We start from the raw sequence: 22,638 nt of genomic DNA on the forward strand, positions 1-22,638 counted from the left end.
CTTCTAGCTTAGTGAAGTACATTATTTGTATTGCCTATTCTGTCTTGTCTTGTCCTTGCGATTGCACTGTCGCCAGCGGTTGGCAATAGTGAATCGTTCTGTCCTGAACATAGATCGCATTTGCCCTAACGTTAGAGGCAGTGGATCTTTCTAGTCTGAATCTCGGAGTGTAACCTTGGCTACGGTTGCTATTGGTTACTCCTTCTGTCTGTCTTGTGCGGATCGCACTCGCTCTTGCGGAAAAGCAGTGGATCCTTTCAGTCCTGTTTCTGTGTACGGATCGCACTCGCTCTTGCGGAAGAACAGTGGATCCTATCTGACTTGTTCCTGTTGTCTGTTTGTCCGGAGTAAACGCTTGCCTGAGGTAAGGCAACCGATTAGCAAGCGTTTCTGTTATTTGTTTGTTTGTGTTTCTGGGTTCATTTGTTAGTCAGGGTTGGCGCATTTTGTCTCTGTTGCGCTTCTCGTGCGGAGACCGCGCCATTAATGTATTTTGTTGCTGTTGCGCTTCTCGTGCGGCGACCACGTTTAGGTAGTGCGTTTGTTATTTTCCTTGGCGTTCTGATCATTATTGTTTGCGGTGTCTTTCTTACTTCACCTATGCTCTGTCGTTACCCAGTCTTGTGTCGCTATTAGCAATCGCCATTCTTGCGATTGCTTTCCCACTTGGTCTTCGCTGTTGTGTGTTCACCGTCGCCAGGTGGCGACTAGATTGATGGACATACATACATTCTGTCTCTGTGCTCACTCTCTCTCACTATCGGCTATCTTGCCCTGTATTGCTTCCCCTCGTACAATTCCTATCGGGCATCTGTGGCAGTGCAGAGGGTTTATTCCTCTGCACTCCACAGCTCCATCTGCCGATGGGAATTCCCCTCTGCAGGTGCATTGCACCAAAGCTGGGTTCTGTTATTCAAACGCTTGTGGAGGATTTCCGCAGTGTCAGTGTGCATCTTGTGCGCTGACCACTGAGATAATTCCACGGTCGTTACATAGACATATTGTTAACAGCGTGTGCTTTCAAATGAGCTTATCTGCCATCTCTGCTGTGGCAGTCAGGTGACCCAGGGGAGAGATCAATATTACAACTTGTGATTAGACACAAATGAGGGGGAATGAAAGTGGACTTGAACTTGGAACTCCTCTCTGCTCTAAAAGATAAGCAACAGCATAATAACCTACAAAAAACATTTGTTACAGCTGATACAAATCCTAAAATAAACCTGCACTGTTTCTACTTCCTGACTCTTGGAAGCATACATATTGTTTACAGACTGTGCTTTTAAATGGGCTCATCAGATTATCTGCCATAGGCAGTCATGTGACACAGGGGAGGATCAAATTATAATTTGTGATTATGCACAAATGAGGGGGAATTAAACAGGCTAAAGTCTCTAAATACATACAGGGTGCATTTCTCTATGTTTCCTTCTGTCCTGTGCAAGTGTTCAGGTTCACTTTAATAAGGCAAGCTTCTTTAGTGAATTAACACTTAAAACACAGATTGATGTGTGGTGATAAGTTTTCACCTGCCTTATTATCACTAATGTGATCCTAGTGAATTAAGGCCTATAACAAGGAGTTTCAATTTTCAACAAAGGTCTTTGTCCTCTTTAATTGTATGATGGAGAGGTGTAGAGGCATGAGGTTCTTTCTATAGTAAGTAAATTATCCTGGTAGCCGTTCCAACTCATGGTTCTTTCTATGAATTATCCTGGTAGCTGTCCAACTCACCATCCACTCATACCTAAAATACTACTTTTGTGGTCTTTCTAGATGATGTGAATTATTTATTTTCTTTAATACTGACTGCTTTCTACTGTTTGTGTTCTTTGTACAGGAAAAGAAGATATGCCTCAGAGTGCAATTGGTCTTATAAACCAGTCCATTGTTCTGACTCTGGCTGTGGCTCCATCCCATCCTGTACAAAGTGTCTTCTGGAACTTCCAGTATTACACACTGGCTTCCTATGTGGACGGCCATCTTACTGTAGTAAAGAATGAATATAAGGGCAGACTGGAGATACTGGATCATGGGAGAGTGCTGAAGATTGGACAACTGAGACTTAGTGACACTGGACTCTACACTGCAACTATTATAACTTTTACAGACGAAACCAATTATGCATCCTACAATCTCACTGTGTACAGTATGTAATTTCTTGATTCGATGTACTAATGCTGAATTCTTGCTAACCAAAGGCACCTAGTCCTCCCTAGCTACATTAAAGAGGAACTTTCCTGAATGTAATTTAAACATTAAAATTGCTTATATTTTACAATATTCATTTACAAATTATTTAGCCAATGCTTGTCCATTGTGAAATCTTGACTCTCCCTGATTTACATTCTGATATTTATCACAGGTGGCAACATCTTTACTGCTGGTACAGAGCATCACTGCATAATGTTTGTAATGTTGTGTAGTCACATCCTTACTTGGTCAGGGATCTTGCGATAGGTGTGGTGCTTCTGGGAGCGGGCTCGAGTAGCCAGCCTCTGTTTGCTAGCGCAGCATTCCCGGCATCCCTGTAGGCATGCGTGCATTGACAGCTTGCCTTGCCGTCAGTAGCAGGTGGGGAGTGAGTGGGTCATTAATGTGACCAGTCAGTCACTTTGTTACTATGGCAGCTTGAAGGTTGCTGGGAACTGTTGTCCCTTCTGATTGGTCCCAACCTGAATAAAGCTCTGCCCCTGTCCCATGCACCTCATCCATGCTAGCATTAGTTGCTATTAGCTAGCTGCTAGGACATCATTTGGATTGACCTTACATTGTGACCTTGCTGGACCTGATGACTTCACTGCCAGTGGTGCTCACCGCCAGGTCGTGATCACGCTTACGCGTGGATTCACGACCATTTTGACGCATTCCGCCTTGGACACGCTAAGCTGTGAATAGATTTTCAACCACGAAAATCTGCTTCGAGTTCGCGTGAATGCGGACAGAAATCCGCATTCACGCTCGTGAACCCGGCGCTGAAGTCGTGGTTAGCGGAAATGCGTCAAATTATGCAGAAGTGACCCATTGCAGGCCAATCAGAGGGCCCCAGCCAGGCGCTAGCAACCAATCACAGGAGGGGAGCTATGCCCTCCCCTCCTGAATATAAAGCGGCAGCCATGATGGAAAAGCTCTGTCCTTGCTAGACTGTGGTGCTGAGAGGATTATCTCCAGGCCATTGTTGTTTGAGCAAGTGCATTTATTGTGTTAAAAACAAAGCGTTTTTTTTTTTGCTAACACTGCTCTTATACTGTACACAGTTACCTAGTCAGTGAGTGATTGCTGTAGTTAGTTGTAGTCAGTGTAGTGTAGTGGGAGTGTGGGAGTCTAGTGATTATTTAACTGTGTGTAGTGCAGGCAGGTTCAGTGCTGCAGTGTAGTCAGTGTAGTGGGAGTGGGGATTATCTGTGTGTAGTGCAGGCAGGCAGGTTAGTGCAGCTGCAGTGTTCACTTGTATATTCCAGTGACAGTTATACACTTGTACTATTTGCAGGCAGCCAGTCACACCGCCGGCACCGCCACTCTCTGCCAGCGCTGTTCATTCATTCTGTCAGTGACCTTGTGTCGTGCCCAGTGCCCACTGCTCGCTCGCTGGCATATAAGCATCTCATTACACAGTGTGACATCCTTGTGTGCCCACTGCATCCTTCAGTGACCTAGTTGTATATCCAGTGCCCACTGCTGTGCCCACTGCATCCTTCAGTGACCTTGTACTGTGCCCACTGCATCCTTCAGTGACCTAGTTTTATACCCAGTGCCCACTGCTGTGCCCACTGCATCCTTCAGTGACCTTGTACTGTGCCCACTGCTGCATCCTTCAGTGACCTAGTTGTATATCCAGTGCCCACTGCTGTGCCCACTGCATCCTTCAGTGACCTTGTACTGTGCCCACTGCATCCTTCAGTGACCTAGTTGTATACCCAGTGCCCACTGCTGTGCCCACTGCATCCTTCAGTGACCTTGTACTGTGCCCACTGCTGCATCCTTCAGTGACCTAGTTGTATATCCAGTGCCCACTGCTGTGCCCACTGCATCCTTCAGTGACCTTGTACTGTGCCCACTGCATCCTTCAGTGACCTAGTTGTATATCCAGTGCCCACTGCATCCTTCAGTGACCTTGTACTGTGCCCACTGCATCCTTCAGTGACCTAGTTGTATATCCAGTGCCCACTGCTGTGCCCACTGCATCCTTCAGTGACCTTGTACTGTGCCCACTGCATCCTTCAGTGACCTAGTTGTATATCCAGTGCCCACTGCTGTGCCCACTGCATCCTTCAGTGACCTTGTACTGTGCCCACTGCATCCTTCAGTGACCTAGTTGTATATCCAGTGCCCACTGCTGTGCCCACTGCATCCTTCAGTGACCTTGTACTGTGCCCACTGCATCCTTCAGTGACCTAGTTGTAGATCCAGTGCCCACTGCTGTGCCCACTGCATCCTTCAGTGACCTTGTACTGTGCCCACTGCATCCTTCAGTGACCTAGTTGTATATCCAGTGCCCACTGCTGTGCCCACTGCATCCTTCAGTGACCTTGTACTGTGCCCACTGCATCCTTCAGTGCCGTTGTACTGTGCCTGGTGCATCCTTCAGTGACCTTGTACTGTGCCCACTGCATCCAGTGATTCATTACTAGCAACATGTCTGGCAGGGTTTCGCGGGGTGAGAGGAAAGGGAGTTCAATTGCCTCAGCCACTTCTGGGACTGCTCCACGTCCAGGGAGAGGACGCCCAGCTGTACGTGGTCGTGATGCAGCAGAAAGGGGGGGCAGCAAAGCCTGGGCCGAGTCAGCGGACGCCATTGTCCAAATATTTTAAAGTTTCTGGTCCCCGTGTGGTGGTTGAGCAAATGGAACCTGACGTACTCATGACCATCATGACTTCCTCCAAGACCTCTACTGTGAGCACCACTGGTCCTTCTGTGCTGCTGCTGCTGAACTGACCGCCCGCATTGTCCTCCTCCTCCTGACTCAGTCACTTCCCGCTGCTGCACTCTGCGTTCACACTGCCCGGGTCACTGGGTGCATTTAATTTTTTGGCCAGCACTATGACGCTGTGCTGCTACTACTACCACCAGTATGTTGCCATGGTCCTTCTGTGCTGCTGAATTGACCGCCCGCATTGTCCTCCTCCTCCTGACTCACTCGCTACCACCACTGCACTCTGCGTTCACACTGCCCGTGTCCACTGACAACTCTGCTGCGATGTCATTGCTAATTGCTGCAAAAAGAAAAAAAATTTTTTTACAAAAACCTCTCTGGGGCCTTTTTGGCGTCAGCCATTCATCCTCCTCCAGCGGTACCTTCGCCGCCAAGTGCCATTGGAACTCGCCTTCACCTCTTTGATTGCTTAACGCATATATCCCTTTTTAAAACCACGTATTACCAATTAATAGCCCCATTTACAGTGGTGATTTGTCTTTAAAAGCCATTTAAAAAAAAAAAAATTGGGAATTTTTTATGTTGAAGTTATGTTGCCCCTTATCACCTCGATAATCCATGCAATTTAGGGGATTGTAGCATGTATGTGGGCTTTGTTATTAACATTAAAAGAAAATCCGCCTCCGGGCGGGAATCCACGCGTGATTACGCCATTCACGGCAGAAAATCCGCATGGTTGCGTGGACGCGGACGAAAATCCGCATGCGGCGGGGCCGAATGCGGATTTTTTTTTGCAACCACGCGGATTGCCGAATTCGTGGATGAGGCACATCCGAGCATCCCTGTTCACTGCTAGATTGCCGCCTGTACTGACCTCTTCTCGTGACTTTGCCTCTGCCTAACTCCTGATTTCTCTTCCTTTTTTCCATTGTTTAACCTCTCTTTCTTGACCTTGAGTTTACCTGACCTCTGGATTGACAGTCATCTGACCCCAGTTAAGAATTTGACATTGTTCCTGGATATATACCCAATACCTTGGAGCTATGTTCTGGGGACAACCAAGGTTGGGTGGATGTTTTCAGTCTCCCATTCAAGCAGGGGCTTGAATACAGGTGAGGTGAAGAGCGTGGTGGAGATTGAAACATAGGGTCTGAAGGGAAGCTGCTGGTTGCCTGGTGACCTAAAATGTGTGTTCCAAAATCAGCAGAAACAACACCTGGTCGGCTAGAGTGCTCTCGGGCAGAATGCTGCAAAATTCAAAGGCCTAGGCTAAACTGGGAGGGCGAGGTTACATACCAATATATACTTCAATATATACATATAGGAATTTTTTCTGATATGGAAACCAGGATAATGAATGTAAAATTGTGTATCTTGAATAAGGCAATAATGTATTACATTCTACCATATGTTGTTGCAGTTCCTCTTTAATTGTGTCACCTAACTTTTCTGTATATGTTCTTTTTTTTGTGCTATTCTGCTTTTACTGTATATATTCAGACATAAAACCAAGAGTATTTTTTTATTTCCAAAATAACTTTAATTGATGCAGGGAGATGACAGTTGCTGCACCTGCTTCCTTGCTCCATTTATTAATGCTCTTGAACTTCTCCTCATATCTGTTTATTCTATGACACCACACAATGCATAGTAAGAAAGGGCGATAAGGAGTTATGGTGCAGCTGAGGCTACTATGTCAGCTAGAGGGAACCCGCAGCACCCGGGAGGCGGCTTAATCCACCTCCACATGCCTTATGTTTTCTCCCAATCTTGTAATTGCTATTCTCATTGATTTATTACTTAAAGGAACATTATTGATTAACATTTTTTTTCAATTGAGATAGGAATAGTTTGGGAAGTGCTTTTAAGTACTGTTGTATACATTGAAATGCTTCAAACAGTATGAAGCAAGCACCCAGGAAGGGAAAGCCAACGTGCTCCGACTCTCAGTGTCTCTGTACCTTCAGACACCACTCCACACCTCCTTCAGTAGAGTCAGCACCATTGTAGTATTAAAGCTCTTCATTGTATCAAAATATCGTGTTCGGTGACAGCAGTGTTTTGGTCCAGTAGACCTTTCTCAAGCTGCTCAGTATCACATCACATACAGACTAAAAAAATGTGCTTTATAGTGGAGCCAACTGACTTCCACCAATCAAATTCAAATCCCTATCAGCCAATGGGAGAGCAGTGGACATTAGGCGGACCTGATGGAAGACTTCTCCTCCTAGTATGCTAATGTACAAATCCTTGTAATGCTGGGGGGGTCATACTTTCTGACCAGCCAGCACAACAAGGCTGAGAGCTGAATAATGGAAGAGGCTGCACAGGCTGCCCAGAGCAACTGCAGCTCTGGGCTTCTGATTAGGCGCAATGACAGCGCAGTGCGATGTTGCGCTGCTCTTGCGATAGTAAACATTCAGACTGATACAAGACAGACTGGAGTGAGGTAGCCAATAGCAACCACAGCAATGGCTACCTGCAAGGACAGGGCTAGGAGGCCAGAGACTGACAGAATGAATGCTTGCTAATCTAGTCACTTGCCTCAGTGACAGCAAGCATTCACAAAGACAAGAGTGAAGTAACCAATAGTAACCACAGCAATGGCTACCTCGCAAAGACAGGACAGAATAGTCAGGAAATAGCAGAATCAAAGGCAGGCAAACGTAATACATAGATAAATATACAATAGTAATGATTTCCTAGCGTATTACAATTTACAGCTATCAATGAAAATACAAACGACTGACTAACATATGTATATATCAGCGATGAACCGATATATGACATAAACAAGGAACACTGGCTAGGATCAGGAACAATACCGCGAACAAGGCTAGGCAATACAAAATCTCTATACTAGAAGGAGTACGTATATACTGTATGTCCCCGTGGGAAATATATAACGTAGCTCCACAGGATAACTGAACTAAGACAAGGAATATATTTTACAATATCAATGGACCCAGTAACAGCTTAGACAGAGCTGGAACTATGATGGGCCGGGGCCTAACAGGAGAGGCAGACTTTTATGCTGGCATCAGCCAATGGACGCAAGCATGCAAATCTCCACACAGCTGAATGGTAATCACTCAATTCTGTGCTGGCCTGAATACCATTTGCTAGCTGAAAGACCACCATAACAAATGCATGCAGTACTATGCAAGAACATGCATGCAGGAAATCCAGGGCTATCTGGCTGCAGCTCAGCTGCAGCAAACTATTGGTGGAATGATGACAGCATCCTGAGCTGTCCAGAACTGCAGAGCAATTGCAAATGACAATGTGACTCATTGCGAATGCACAACCGAATGCAGACTGACAAGCCAGAACTGTCCATTTGCGGCTCCACCTGCAATGGACTGAACACGTCACAGGAGGAATCCTAACAATCCTATAATAATAGTAGTGTTACGCCCAACTCGTCCACAAACTTAAATCTGGTCAAACGGAGGGGGAACACCTAGTTACTATGCTAAAATATGCTTGTATAAATGAGTCGGCTCTCACCCGTAGCTGCATCACGATTCAGTCTCCCAGCCTCCGCCTTCAGTCTCGCTCCTAACTTCCGCCATCACTGCGGTCATGTGACTCGCAAGTAACATGTGTGCTGACATCACCAAGGGCCTGTATCAACCATGCATTATCCCCATGGCTACGTGTGTCAACATGGTCCCGGCTCATTGGCCGGCATAACCATGCAACACATAAACAAAGCGTAGCTTCTCTAATGCAAGCAAATTACAACACACGCATATCCAGGCAGAAGGCTCAGAGACATCCATCATTCCACAGCCATATTACCCAACCTAAATGGGATATTAATACATTTCAGATGCCCGCACATTATCCCCAGCATCAGGGATGAAACTGTAAATTAAACTTACAAATACAATATTAATACAACACTTATAGGTATACATTAAGTCACAGCATTGAATTCCAAAAATAGTTTCAATACAAGGTAAAAGATCACATTCTTTATTCAATCCTCCCCTCCCCATAGTACCCAATTTTCGGATCCAACTTGCTTCTTTTGTTAATAATAGTTTATTCCGATCCCCCCTTCTTAAAGAAAAAGGGGCCTGATCAAACACTTGCACTCTCAATTGTGCTACTGTGTGTCCACACAGTTTAAAATGTGCAGAAACTGCTTGATCCTCATACCCCCTCTAATTGCAGTTTTATTTTAAGTGGTTGGGTAGTTTTGCCCACATACCTCATCCCACATGGACATTTGATCTAATACACGACGAACATCGAATCGCAAGTATAATATCCGTGCGTATAAAACTTTCTAACCATTTGAAGGATGAGTGAAGTTTCCTTTTATCACATGGCTGTGCATGTGGCATCGCAGGCAGGGATATGTACCCTCTCTAGTTCTACTTACATCTGGCTGTTCAAAAGTATGTACCACCTTATCTCTAATGGTAGGTGGACGTCGAAAGGACATCAATGGAAAACTCCTAAATTCCCCCACATTGGGAAAAGCTGTTTTTAAAATTTTCCAATGTTTTTTGATGGCCATCCCAATTTGATTACTCCAACTATTATAGGTTGTTACAAAAGGAATTCTTGGGCCCACCAATCATCTAGTACTTGATTTGCTTTTCTCACAAACAAAAGGAAGTCGTCATCCTGCAAGATGATCCTCAAAAGGGAAACTACAAATTTTCTCTCTCAGAGAATCAGATAGATCGGTACGTGTCATAAGATACCATTCGACTGCCTCTACACCCCCATCATGTGGGATGGAGGTGTAGAGGCAAAGTGAACCTTGGGGGGGCATTGGGATTCCCTTACACGTCATCAGTTAACCCTGTGTGTGTGAGAAAGCTCTCAGCAGCTGCAGCTGTCTGCAGAAAGCAGAGGAAATGTAACTAGTGCAACATAAACACTTGTATTAGTATAGTATGTGAAACCCGACACCAGACAGGCTTTTCATATAACTCTGCTTCAATATTACACTGTTCTTAGCATGTTAGACTGCAGAGATTCACCTATGCAAATGAGACATTCCAACTGTAGCTAAAATCTACACTCAGTGAATTACAGCTTTTGCCTCTGATATTTAACATGAAAAGTAGGAAAATGTTTACACAGCTACTTAGACATTATTTGTACATTGTCATTTTAGAACACTTGGGTTGATACTGTTCCTTTAATAAAGGGTAATGTAGTATTTTAACCACTTCGTCCACAGGTCAGTAGATATGCGTCCTCTGGGACTTCATCTAAGCCACAGGTCAGTAGATATACGTCTTGTAGCAGAAGCAGTGCTGTGCAGGATTGGGCTTGCTCCTGTGCACATTTTTGGTACTATCTGATGCAGGACTAATTGGTGAATGGGAATATAAGTTTCCTGAGCGAATGAGATTGATTTTTACTATTAAAAATACTTGTATTTTCTCATTTCATAGTGAAAAACACACTCCGTAGCATTATTTCAGAATCAAATATCTTCACCATAAATTGTGACAGGAACATAATCTAAGTTTTGTGATAAGCAGTAAGAATAGCCAAACAAAATTTGTGTTTTTTATCTACAGTAGCACTTTTTATATTTAAACTGGAATTGGTAAAACTGAGAAATACATGTTTTTTCTAATTTTTCTGTGTTTTCCAATTAAAATTCATAGAAAACAAAATTGTTTGAGGGAAAAAAATGGCATACAATGAAAGCCTAGTTTGTCTTGAAAAAAACAATATATATTTCATTTCTGTGTCATAAGTAGGGATAAAGTTATTTCTGATTAAATAGGGACATAGCTAAACTGTCAAAACTACTCTGGTCAATAAGTTGAAAACAAGGTCTGGATGCGAAGTGGTTAAGCATCCTTATCCTAAGGGTTATAGATACCCACAAAAGAGCTGGCTATCCAACAAAGCCTTAGGCCTAGAACCCACTAGCAGTACATTACTAAGCCATTTCTAAGTGCTTGTGATTTGAAAAGCTCTTGCTAATGTAATTACCATAGCATTGCATCAGCAAATCACTATCAAATCACTAGCGCTTCAAAAAGGCTGCAAGTGGGTTTGAGCCCTTATCCAGGGAAAAATACAGTCTGGCTTAGCAGTACAGACAAGAACAGACTTCCAAGGGGATGTTGGTCAGCCACTAACAGATTCATTCAGGGAAAGAGTGCACACAAAGGGTGAGGGTTAATTTAGTTAAGTTAGCTATTAGTAAAATTTTTAATGCAAAAAATGCATTCGTATGCAGAAAAAAATCGTGTTCATCAGTCAGTATACTGCGGTCCGCATGCATAAAAATGTTACACAAAATACACTTAAATTACGCTATTATGGGTAATTACGGTTAGTGATTATGTTTCCATGCAAAATTTATTATGCGTAATCCGCAAATTACGATGCATAATTACCCTCTTTCCCTGAAACTAAGATATCCCCTGAAAGTAAGCCATAGCAGGAATTTCGAGCAAGCCCTACCCCGAAAGTAAGCCTTAGCTGCAGTAAGGGGAAAAAATATGGCAACTTGTGTTTCTAGTGGAGCCAATGGTCTCACAGGCAGGACCAAGGCTCCATCATTGGACCAATGACTGCACTTGCTGCTACTGACAAATAATGGAGCTAAGGTCCCATCTGCTAGACCACTGTCTCCAGTAGAAACATAAGTTGCTTTACTTTTTCCCCATAGGCTGAAGCTCGGGAACACAGCACCATGGAGCTGGATGGAAGAATAGATTTAGGGGGACATCACTGGACATGGGAGACAGCGCAACATGGAGCTAGGGATAAGAGGAGGATGCAGGGGAACATTGGAGGACACAGGGGAAACCAGGAGGACATACAGTTACATGGGACACAGGAGTTTAGGGGATAGAGGGTACAGGTCCAGAGGGGAACACCAGGAGGACAATAAAGGTACAAAGGGGACGCAGAGGCACAGAAGAGGTAGATCCAGCAGAGGAAGAGGTGGCACAGTGGGGAAGGCAGGAGGACACACAGCACAGCAACTTGTGTGTTCATAGAAATATAAGACATCCACAGAAAATAAGCCCTAGCACAACATTTGGAGCAAAAATTAATATAAGACACTGTCATAGTTTCGATGAATAACTTTACACATAGGCGTAATTTCTGCCCACCACTAGTATTGAGTAATGCTGCAGTGGTCCCCAACCTTTTTTGACCCAAGGACCACTTCAGCATCAGGCAATTTTTCCAAGGACCGGGGACCAGGCAGATGCAAGCATATGCGGGGGACGGGGGTGTTATTGCACGCGCGGGAAGAGGGGTTGAGGGCTTGTTCTACAGGCAGGGTACATCAGCCCTACCTAACCACTGTCTTCATCACCGTCAGCACTTTGGAAAAGATGTCTTCGCACTGCACTGGGGCTGCTGCATAAGCCACCAGCACAAGGTACATCTGATGTGACAGGTGGTGTAAAGGAAATACTGCCTGGGCTTCCTTATCTCCTGGCGCAGTCATTTCCTACCCTCATCTGCCTCCCCTCACTTTTACCCTTCCCTCCACCCCACAGCCTCTTTACCCTCCTCCCCACACTCACTTCACCCTTTCCTCCTCCCTACACTCAATTCACACTTCCCTCCTCCCCACACTCACTTCCCTTCTCCCCACACTCACTCCTCCCCACACCGACTTTTACCCTTCCATTCTTCTTCCCACACTAGCTTCCAGCATCAGCTGCTCACCTCCATGCAGACTGAACTCTGTGGCTGTCCCAGTCATCCTCACTGCTGCCACCTGGTGTCCGTACAGACATAAAGCATGCTGCATTACAAATAACAGACTAAGTGGCAGCAGTAACAATGGCTGCAGATGGCTCTTCTCTATAGCTTCCGGCAAACTTCAGTGAAAACTTCTCTCTGCACTGTGATGACAGATGACACGGCCCAGCTCAGAGCAGCCTACGGCCCATCAGTGGCCCGCGGCCCAGAGGTTGGGGATACTGTTGAAGATGGGGATAGTGGCCACGTTTATCCGTTATCATGCATCGAGCAGTTTTCTCTGTTTTAATCATGATTATTCATATTTCAGAACATATTTTTTCCACACTGTTTATTGCCTCTTTGGGTTATGTATGCTCAGGACTTTTTGAACCCTAAGCCGCTGCAGTAGCCATGAATGCCTGACAGGAACCCTAACCACAATGACTAAAGTGAAGAGTGTGTGAGGTTGTTAAGGATATCTGACTGATAGGCAACCACAGTATCAGGCAAGTGGAAAATATTGTGGAGAATATTGTCTCCAAGTTGATAGATAATCTTCACCAGGATAAGCTGAGTTGCACCCCCCTCCCCCCAAAAAACATAGGAACCGCTGGATAAATATCACATGGGACACCCCTGGGGGGAGGGAAGAACTGTACACAAATTGGGAGGAGGAGACCCAAAGATATGGCGGTATCGAAATTTCAATCTTTCAAACTTCTATCTTTATATTGCAGGGTATTGGTATGAAGCCCTGCCCCATCAGTGTTGTTTTCATTTGCCCTTCTTCCCCAGAGCACTCTGGGATATTAATTGATTTTTCTTCTCAAAAGACAGGAGTTGATAGTCATTTATAAACCTTGACAGCACTAATTATGCCAGCACCTGTGAAAAACTTAGGAATGTAAATAAAGGGTGAGGAAAGATTTTACAATAAGCAAACACCTACTAAATAATTTAAAAGTGAATATTCTAAAAATTATTATTATTAAAAAATGATCTACAATAAAGTGCTTCCTTAAAGTTAGACATAATGAAGGGGTTTCCATATTGGGATATTGGCTATTAGGAAGGAGGAGAAGATCACTCACTTAGGGACAGCCAATCAATGAAGTAGATGTGCCAAAAACCCAGACAAAAGTACTGTCGCTAAGACAACACTTGAATATAGGTGACACACTTTCCAGATATTCCACTGGACTAAAGCCTGGTAGGAGAACATTTTTATTCACCAATGACCGTCTAATTTTGCCACCGCCATGTAGCATAAAGGCCAACAGATTTTAAATACTATGAGCATATTGCAAGCTCTAATACATGGAGGTGGTAAAATTGGCCAGTCATCAAAATTGGTTTGTCTGCACTGTTCTGAAGAAGGGGACCCTATGTGGCCCCCGAAAACAATTGTTAACTTTGGTTTTGACACATGATTGGAGAACAAAAGTTTGCTCATTGAGAAGCTGGAGTGCTAACCAATCATTTCTACTACTGGACTTTAATGGGATGTTGCTTTGAATCTATGGTTATGCACCCGATCTGATATGGTAAGGTGTGCCTCTCCTCACCTCCTACTTCCAAGTCGCTAAGACAACACTTGAATATAGGTGACACACTTTCCAGATATTTCACTGGACTAAAGCCTGTTAGGAGGAAATTTTGATTCACCAATGACTGTCTAATTTTGCCACCGCCATGTTGCATAAAGGCCAACAGATTTTGAATACTATGAACATATTGCATAGTAAGCTCTAATACATGGAGGTGGTAAAATTGGCCAGTCATCAAAATTGGATGTGTGCATGCACATTAAGTGCTAACACCTAAATGATCATGCACTACAGTATCACATATGCCCTAGAACTAGTTAGTCCCCTCACACCCAAAAATTGCGTAAAACAAACCTAAAATGTTTGCTCACTTGATCTCTGCCACGTTCTACACACTTGAATCACAGTTTTACCGATGCATAATTTAACCAGTTCGGCCTTTCTGGATGAGCTTTCTCGTCCAGAAAGGCACTGCTACTTTCCCCGATCGGGCGCGTGCCCGCGCGCGCACCCACCGCCCGCCGCTAGCCCCCGATAAGTGAATGGGAATATACTTCCCATTCACCGATCTAACTTCCCCGCAGAAATACCGACGCTTTCTATCCAGAGAGCGTGGTATTTCTGCCCCCCAGGAAACAACTCCCCTGCATTTAAGTTCCTGGATGCAACATCGTTCGCATCCAGGACTTTTCTCACTGTGGCCATCTTGTGGCCAAATAGTAAACTGCACCCACACACAGTTTTAATTAAAGAATTACATTATCTTACATTTAAAATTAGCAATATCCCTCCCACACCAAAAATTACCCACATACACTTTTTATTAAAAAAAATAAATAAAAAAAAATATAATAAAAAAAAAAAAACATCATAAATAGTTACCCAAGGGTCTGAACTTTTTAAATATGCATGTCAAGAAAGTATGTTATTTTATTATTTAAAATTATAAGCTTATAAATAGTGATGGACGCAAATTGAAAAAATGCACCTTTATTTCTAAATGAAATATCGGCACCATAAATTGTGATAGGGACATCATTTAAACGGTGTAATAACCGGGACAGATGGGCAAATAAAATACATGAGTTTTAATTACGGTAGCGTATATTAATTTCAAACTATAATGGCCAAAAACTGAAAAATAATGAATTTTTTTCATTTCCTTCTTAATCTTCCTGTTAAAATGGATTTAGAAAAAAATAATTCTTAGCAAAATGTACTGCCCAAAGAAAGCCTAATTAGTGGCGGAAAAAACAAGATATAGATCAATTCATTGTGATAAGTAGCAATAAAGTTATAGGCGAATGAATGGGAGGTGAACGTTACTCGGATGCATGAGATTTTCGGCACTGCGGCGCTGAACCGGTAATCTTATATTGCTGGATAGAGTTGCAGAACGTTTTACAAAATTTGAAAATGACAGTGGAGCAGATTTTCTGAATCTAACATTTGACACTTTCTGCAAACAATTGAGGATTTCTCTGAGTCTTAGTTAAACTGAGAAGCTTAAGGTGCATATACGCACATGATAGTTGTCACCTTAAGGGGTCAGGGTTTGGGGGCTAAGAGCTGTACAGATGCCTCACTTTGCTATAGCTATAGGGAGGAGAGGGGGGATGATGGCGCGGTGCATGGCAGAGCAGCTTGTGGAAGGAGAAGAAAGGAGAGTGAACAATGTGCTTGAGGTAACTGTCATTTAAATATCCGGCATTCCCATCAGCAGCTAGCTCAGCAGCATATTTGTAGGGGGATTAGGCTAATTTTAACAAGTTTCCAATAGAGATGGCCAGAAGTTCGGTTCGCCCCCGTAGTGCATCATGAGGGTCAACTTTGACCCTCTACATCACAGTCAGCAGGCACATTGTAGCCAATCAGGCTACACTCCCTCCTGGAGCCACTCCCCCCTTATAAAAGGCAGGCAGCGTCAGGCTTTGGACTTACTCGTGTGCTTGCATTAATTAGAGAAGGTAAAGCTGCTGCAGACTCTCATAGGGAAAGCTTAGTTAGGCTCTTGTAGACTTCTTAGCTTGCTCCTTGCTGATTATTGCTAAAAAAAGCACCCCTCAACAGCTCTTTTGAGAGCTAATCTTGTTCTTGTGATCTATTTTGTTTTTTGTGTGTGTGTCCCACTGACACTTGTGTTGCATAGACAGCCTTGGTAATTCCTACTGTGTGTGCCACTGCCAGCTAGGCCCAGCACATTCAGTGACTACCTGTGTGTGTGACAGGTGCACATTGTAATACCCATCACTGCATATAATTACCTACCTGTTGTTCACTGTGCACCCACTTACCTAGGTGAGCGCACGCAGTGTCACTGTGCCTGTCCGGTACCTGTCTGTGTGTGACAGGTGCACATTGTAATATCCATCACTGCATATACCTACCTGTTGTTCACTGTGCACCCATCTATCCACGTGAGCGCACGCAGTGTCACTGTGCCTGTCCGGTACCTGTCTACGTGTGACAGGTGCACATTGAAATACCCATCACTGCATATACCTACCTGTTGTTCACTTCAGTCAGTGCACCCACCTACCTACGTGAGCGCACGCAGTGTCACTGTGCCTGTCCGGTACCTGTATGTGTGTGACAGGTGCACATTGAAATACCCATAACTGCATATACCTACCTGTTGTTCACTTCAGTCAGTGCACCCACCTATCTACATGAGCACACGCAGTGTCACTGTGCCTGTCCGGTACCTGTCTGTATGTGACAGGTACACATTGTAATACCCATTGCTGTATATACCTACCTGTTTTTCACTTCAGTCAGTGCACCCACCTACCTACGGGAGCGCACGCAGTGTCACTGTGCCTGTCCGGTACCTGTCTGTGTGTGACAGGTGCACATTGTAATACCCATCACTGCATATACCTACCTATTGTTCACTGTGTACCCACCTACCTATGTGAGCGCACACATTGTTAATACCACCAGTCACTGTACCTGTTCACGATATGTGTGTGTGACAGGTGCACATTTGTAATACCCATCACTGCATATACCTACCTGTTGTGTTCAATGCACCCACCTCACCACTGCATATACCTACCTGTTGTGTTCAGTGCACCCACCTACCTACGTGCACCACTCCGTGCATACCTGTTAACTGTACCTGTGTGACTGCACATTGTATTAGTCAAGTCAGTGCATACCTTTCACTTCATCCCCCCTGATATGGACAAAACAGACAAAACAGGTAGAGGCAGAAGTAGAGGCAGACCCAGAGGAAGGCCACCCGGCAGGTCTGTGCGAGGTCATGCTGATGTGATTTTGTGTGGCCCTGGACCAAAGTACAGTGCTCAGAAGAAGGCACGTCCCATCAACTCCCAATATTGTCAGGACATGGTTGACTATTTAACACAGAACACCTCATCTTCCACAGCCACCAGCGCTACTCCAAGAACCACATCCGCTACATTTGATAGTTCACAGAAGTTATTTGGTGGGGAAATCACTGATGCACAGCCATTATTGTTACAACCAGATGAAGGGCAGACACTAAGCAAGTTACACCACCTCATATGTCTGAGTTAGGCGACACTATGGACACTATGTGAGGAGGAGGAGGATGAAGTACCTGCTGTTGGTGCAGTTTTGGAGGTGTCTGAGGCAAGAGAAGCTGTGCAGGATGATTATGATGATGACGATGATACGGATGCCACGTATGTTCCCAATAGAGGAGATGAACAGGGGGACAGTTAAGAGGGGGAGTCAGAGAGGAGTAGGAGGAGATGAGTTCCTGAAAGAAGCAGGGGGAACTCGTCGTCAGAAACAGCTGGTGGCAGTGTCCGGCACCATGTATCGCCACCTATGTACAGCCAGCCAACATGCCCTTCAACGTCAGCTGTTGAGGCCACCATAGTGCCATCACCCCAGGCGGGCTCAGCGGTTTGGAAATGTTTAATGTGTCTGCCTCAGATCGGAGCAATGCCATCTGTTTTCTCTGCCTCCAAAAATTGAGCCGTGGAAAGGCCAACACCCACGTAGGGACAAGTGCCTTACGAAGGCACATGGAGAAAAGGCACAAACTGCAATGGGAAGAGTACCTGAGCAAAAGCAGCACACAAAAGAAAAGCCACCCTCCTTCTCCTCTTCCTCCTTCAGGTGCATCATCTTCAGCCGCTTTCTCCCTTGCACCTTCACAGCCACCCTCCTCCACTCCGCCTCTGACCTTGAGCGGTTCCTGCTCCTCTGCCCACAGCAGCCAGGTGTCTGTGAAGGAAATCTTTGAGCGGAAGAAGCCAATTTCTGCCAGTCACCCCCTTGCCCGGCATCTGACAGCTGGATTGGCGGAACCGTTTGCTCGCCAGCTGTTACCATACCAGCTGGTGGACTCTGAGGCCTACCGTAAATTTGTGGCCATTGGGACACCGCAGTGGAAGATGCCAGGCCGCAATTATTTCTCTAAAAAGGCGATACCCAAACTGTACCGTGAAGTTGAGAGGCAAGTGGTGTCATCTCTGGCACACAGCGTTGGGTCAAGGGTCCACCTGACCACAAATGCCTGGTCTGCCAAGCACGGTCAGGGCAGGTACATTACTTACACAGCCCATAGGGTCAACCTGGTGACCGATGGCAAGCAGGGAGTATGTGGCTGTGCAGCGGACCAACTTGTAACACCTCCAAGGTTTGCAGGCAGGCCTCCTGCCACCTCCTCTCCTCCTGCTACATCCTCTTCGCTGTCATCATCCTCCTCCTCCTTGGCTGAGTGGCAGTTCAACTCTACTAGTGCTGCCATCTCCTCTCCAGCTACACAGCCCCAGCTCCCCCGGGCCTATGCTGCATGCCAGGTACGACGGTGTCATGCCATCTTAGACATGTCTTGCCTAAAAGTGGAGAGTCACACTGGAGCAGCTCTCCTGGCTGCTCTTAACAAACAGGTAGATCAGTGGCTGACCCCGCACCAGCTGGAGATCAGCAACGTGGTGTGTGACAACGGCAGCAATCTCATTTCCGCTTTGAATTTGGGAAAGCTGACACATGTACCCTGCATGGCAATCTAGTCATTCAAAGATTTCTGTCAAAGTACCCAGGCAAAGCAGGCCAGGAAGTTGTGTGGGGATTTCAGGCGGTCTTACACGGCCATGGCACACTTTGCCGAGATTCAGAGGTGAAACAAGTTGCCGGTGAGACGCCTCATTTGCGATAGCCCGACTCGCTGGAATTCGACCCTCCTTATGTTCTCTCGCCTGCTAGAAAAGGAGAAAGCCATCACCCAGTACCTCTACATTTACAGTAGAAGGACACAATCTGGGGAGATGGGGATGTTCTGGCCCAACAACTGGACACTCATGCGAAATGCATGCAGGCTCATGCGGCCTTTTGAGGAGGTGACAAACCTGGTGAGTCGCAGTGAAGGCACCATCAGCGGCTTGATCCCGTATGCTTATTTCCTGCCATTGAGACAAAATCGCCTCAAAAATTGTACAGGCACCGCTTTCCTGAGCGTATCGGGAGCGGGAGCGAGGACGTGCGCAGCCAGAGCCATGCCGGCACAGCGGCCCACAACATTAAAGTCGCAAAAACGGAAGTGATCTATGCAGGGGACCGAAGAATCATTTTGTCCTGGCGTGGTGCACAGGATGTCTGCAGGGGGCTGGTAGAAGCCCCAGGTAGGTTAAACTTTTTTTTTATATAGCTTACAGTTGTCCTTATAGAGATAAACTCCCTTTTTAATACGGTTTGGTCTATCTCTCCTCTTGGTAAACCTGTACCCTATCGAGGATTGTGCATTCTCCTGCTTAACCACGGAGGGACTGGACAATTTTCTTATGATAATGATTATCATTTGTTGTTAAAATTCTGTGCATGTCCTGCTGTAATTTGTAACTTCATTATAAAATGTTATTAGAAAGAAAAGTCAGATGCGACAATGTGTTTAATAATCAGGGCAATATTTCAGAACAGAAACATTGTACCATGCAATGGAGAGGGGAGGTGGGACAATAGAGAGTGGTGTAGGGTTGCCAGGTGTCCGGTTTTACACCGGACAGTCCGGTTTTTGTGCGCTGTGTCCAGTGTAAAAAAACATGCTAAACCGGACAATTAAGTTGTCCGGTTTTAGAGCCCCCCCGCAGCGCAGGAGGAGAACAGCGCAGCAGAGAGAGAGCTGGGAGCAGCGGTGGAGAAGGGGGGCAATCTCCCCCCCCTTCCCTGACCTTAGGGTGCTCTCTCTCCCCCGCTGTCTCCTCCAATATGATGTGCAGGGCTGGCGAGTGGCTGCAGGCGGAACTTACCTCTGTGTCGCTCCAGCGCCGGAAGTTCGGGTCCCGCAGCCGCTGAGAATCTCATTCATGAGCCGGACAACACTATCAGTCTGAATAGTGTTGTCCGGCTCATGAATGATTCGGATCTTTGATCCGGATCTTTTTTGAGTCGAAACTCAGCGGCTGCGGGACCCGAACTTCCGGCGCCTGCGACACAGAGGTAAGTTCCGCCCCCAGCCACCCGCCAGCCTGCCCTGCACATCAATATTGGAGGAGACAGCGGGGGAGAGAGACAGCACCCTAAGGTGAGGGAAGAAGGGGGGGGGGATTGCCCCCCTTCCCCCCGCCCCTGGCTACCTATTCTGGGCACATATAGCCCCTGGCTACCTATTCCGGGCACATATAGCCCCTGGCTACCTATTCTGGGCACATATAGCCCCTGGCTACCTATTCCGGGCACATATACCCCCTGGCTACATATTCCGGGCACATATACCCCCTGGCTACCTATTCCGGGCACATATACCCCCTGGCTACCTATTCCGGGCACATATACCCCCTGGCTACCTATTCCGGGCACATATACCCCCTGGCTACCTATTCCGGGCACATATAGCCCCTGGCTACCTATTCCGGGCACATATAGCCCCTGGCTACCTATTCTGGGCACATATAGCCCCTGGCTACCTATTCTGGGCACATATAGCCCCTGGCTACCTATTCTGGGCACATATACCCCCTGGCTACCTATTCTGGGCACATATACCCCCTGGCTACATATACTGGGACATATATACTCCCTGGCTACATATACTGGGCACATATATCCCTGGCTACATATACTGGGAACACTGGCTGTTTGTCATTATGTGCATTTAGTGGTGAAAAGCTGTCTCTTTTGTGCATTTACTGGTGAAAAGCTGTCTCTTATTATGTGCATTTACTGGTGAAAAGCTGTGTCTTATTATGTGCATTTACTGGTGAAAAGCTGTCTCTTGTGCATTTACTGGGGAAAAGCTGTCTCTTATTATGTGCATTTACTGGCGAAAAGGTGTCTCTTATAATGTGCATTTACTGATGAAAAGCTGTCTCTCATGTGCAGTACTGGACCAGTACTACTGGTGAGGACAGTTAGTGACATGGCTATGTACTCTGTAATGTGCTGCAGAAGATGTCAGTGCGATATAAATACTATAAAAAAATTTTTTAAAAAGCCCATTGCTTAGCCCCACTCTACATAAAAGTGTGCTTCTGACTCTGCCCCTAACTCCACCCCTAACTCCACCCCCTGTCCGGTTTTCTCCATCAGCCGACCTGGCAACCCTATGCACTGGACCAGTACTACTGGTGAGGACAGTTAGTGACATGGCTATGTACTCTGTAATGTGCTGCAGAAGATGTCAGTGCGATATAAATACTATACATTTTTAAAAAAAAAAAGCCCATTGCTTAGCCCCACTCTACATAAAAGTGCGCTTCTGACTCCGCCCCTAACTCCACCCCTAACTCCACCCCCTGTCCGGTTTTCTCCATCAGCCGACCTGGCAACACTAGAGTGGTGGCAAAGTAAGTAGTGTGCTAGTTCATCCACTTTCACCAGTTGTCATTCAGCGATCTGGTATAGTGCGATTAGGCAGCTGTACACAGTTTCTTGACTGAAAAAATCACAGAACATTTGTTTTGGCTACATTTTTTGTAGCATGTGCACAAGGCTTTATATTGCAAGTAAAGATAACATATTTTATTCCAACAGCCCAAAAGTCTTTTGAATTCTTCTTTACCACTGGATTGAAGTTCTCTTCGGTACATTTATCTAACAGATTTTGTTTTCCTCTTTGCAGAACCAGTCCCAACACCATCTGTACAGTTGAAAGACTGGCTGAACACCAGTGACTGGTGTAATATGTCTATTCATTGTTCAGTCCCATTGAACACGTCATCAATGTCCTACACCTGGAAATACAAACACAAAGGTTCTGATTATCAGGTGTACAATAATACTGGAGACACAGTCCAGATGTCACTACAGAATCACTTCTGGGACATGGAAGTTCTGTGTATAGTGCAAAACCCTGCAGACCAGAAGAATCACTCTGTACCAGTACCCTGCAAGAATGACGCAAAGAGAGGTAAGAGTCTGAGAAGGATTACTGTCTGAAGGTAAGAGATAAATAAGGACACCCATGATTTAATATGAATTCTTATTCCCTTCCAGCTGTTGGACAGTAAATAAACATTCCTGTAGCACATATCTCACTTTTGTGCAGAGACTTCTATCTGAAGGCATGATACATCTCACAGCTT

General features: G+C 45.5%; 1 protein-coding gene across 2 annotated transcripts in view; it reads left to right on the plus strand.

The window, feature by feature from the left end:
- Positions 1-22,638, plus strand: part of LOC137531734 (SLAM family member 5-like) — a 135,346-nt gene that overhangs the window by 76,469 nt on the left and 36,239 nt on the right. For both annotated transcript variants that reach the window (XR_011023725.1, XM_068251696.1), the window contains exons 2-3: positions 1,841-2,149; positions 22,176-22,463. Coding sequence is in view for 1 of the 2 variants with exons in the window: in XM_068251696.1 (XP_068107797.1) it covers positions 1,841-2,149; positions 22,176-22,463 (597 nt within the window). In the remaining variant the exon portion in view is untranslated. The remainder of the gene's footprint in view (positions 1-1,840; positions 2,150-22,175; positions 22,464-22,638) is intronic.

Source organism: Hyperolius riggenbachi, chromosome 9, assembly GCF_040937935.1.
Source record: "Hyperolius riggenbachi isolate aHypRig1 chromosome 9, aHypRig1.pri, whole genome shotgun sequence".
Lineage (NCBI taxonomy): Eukaryota > Metazoa > Chordata > Amphibia > Anura > Hyperoliidae > Hyperolius > Hyperolius riggenbachi.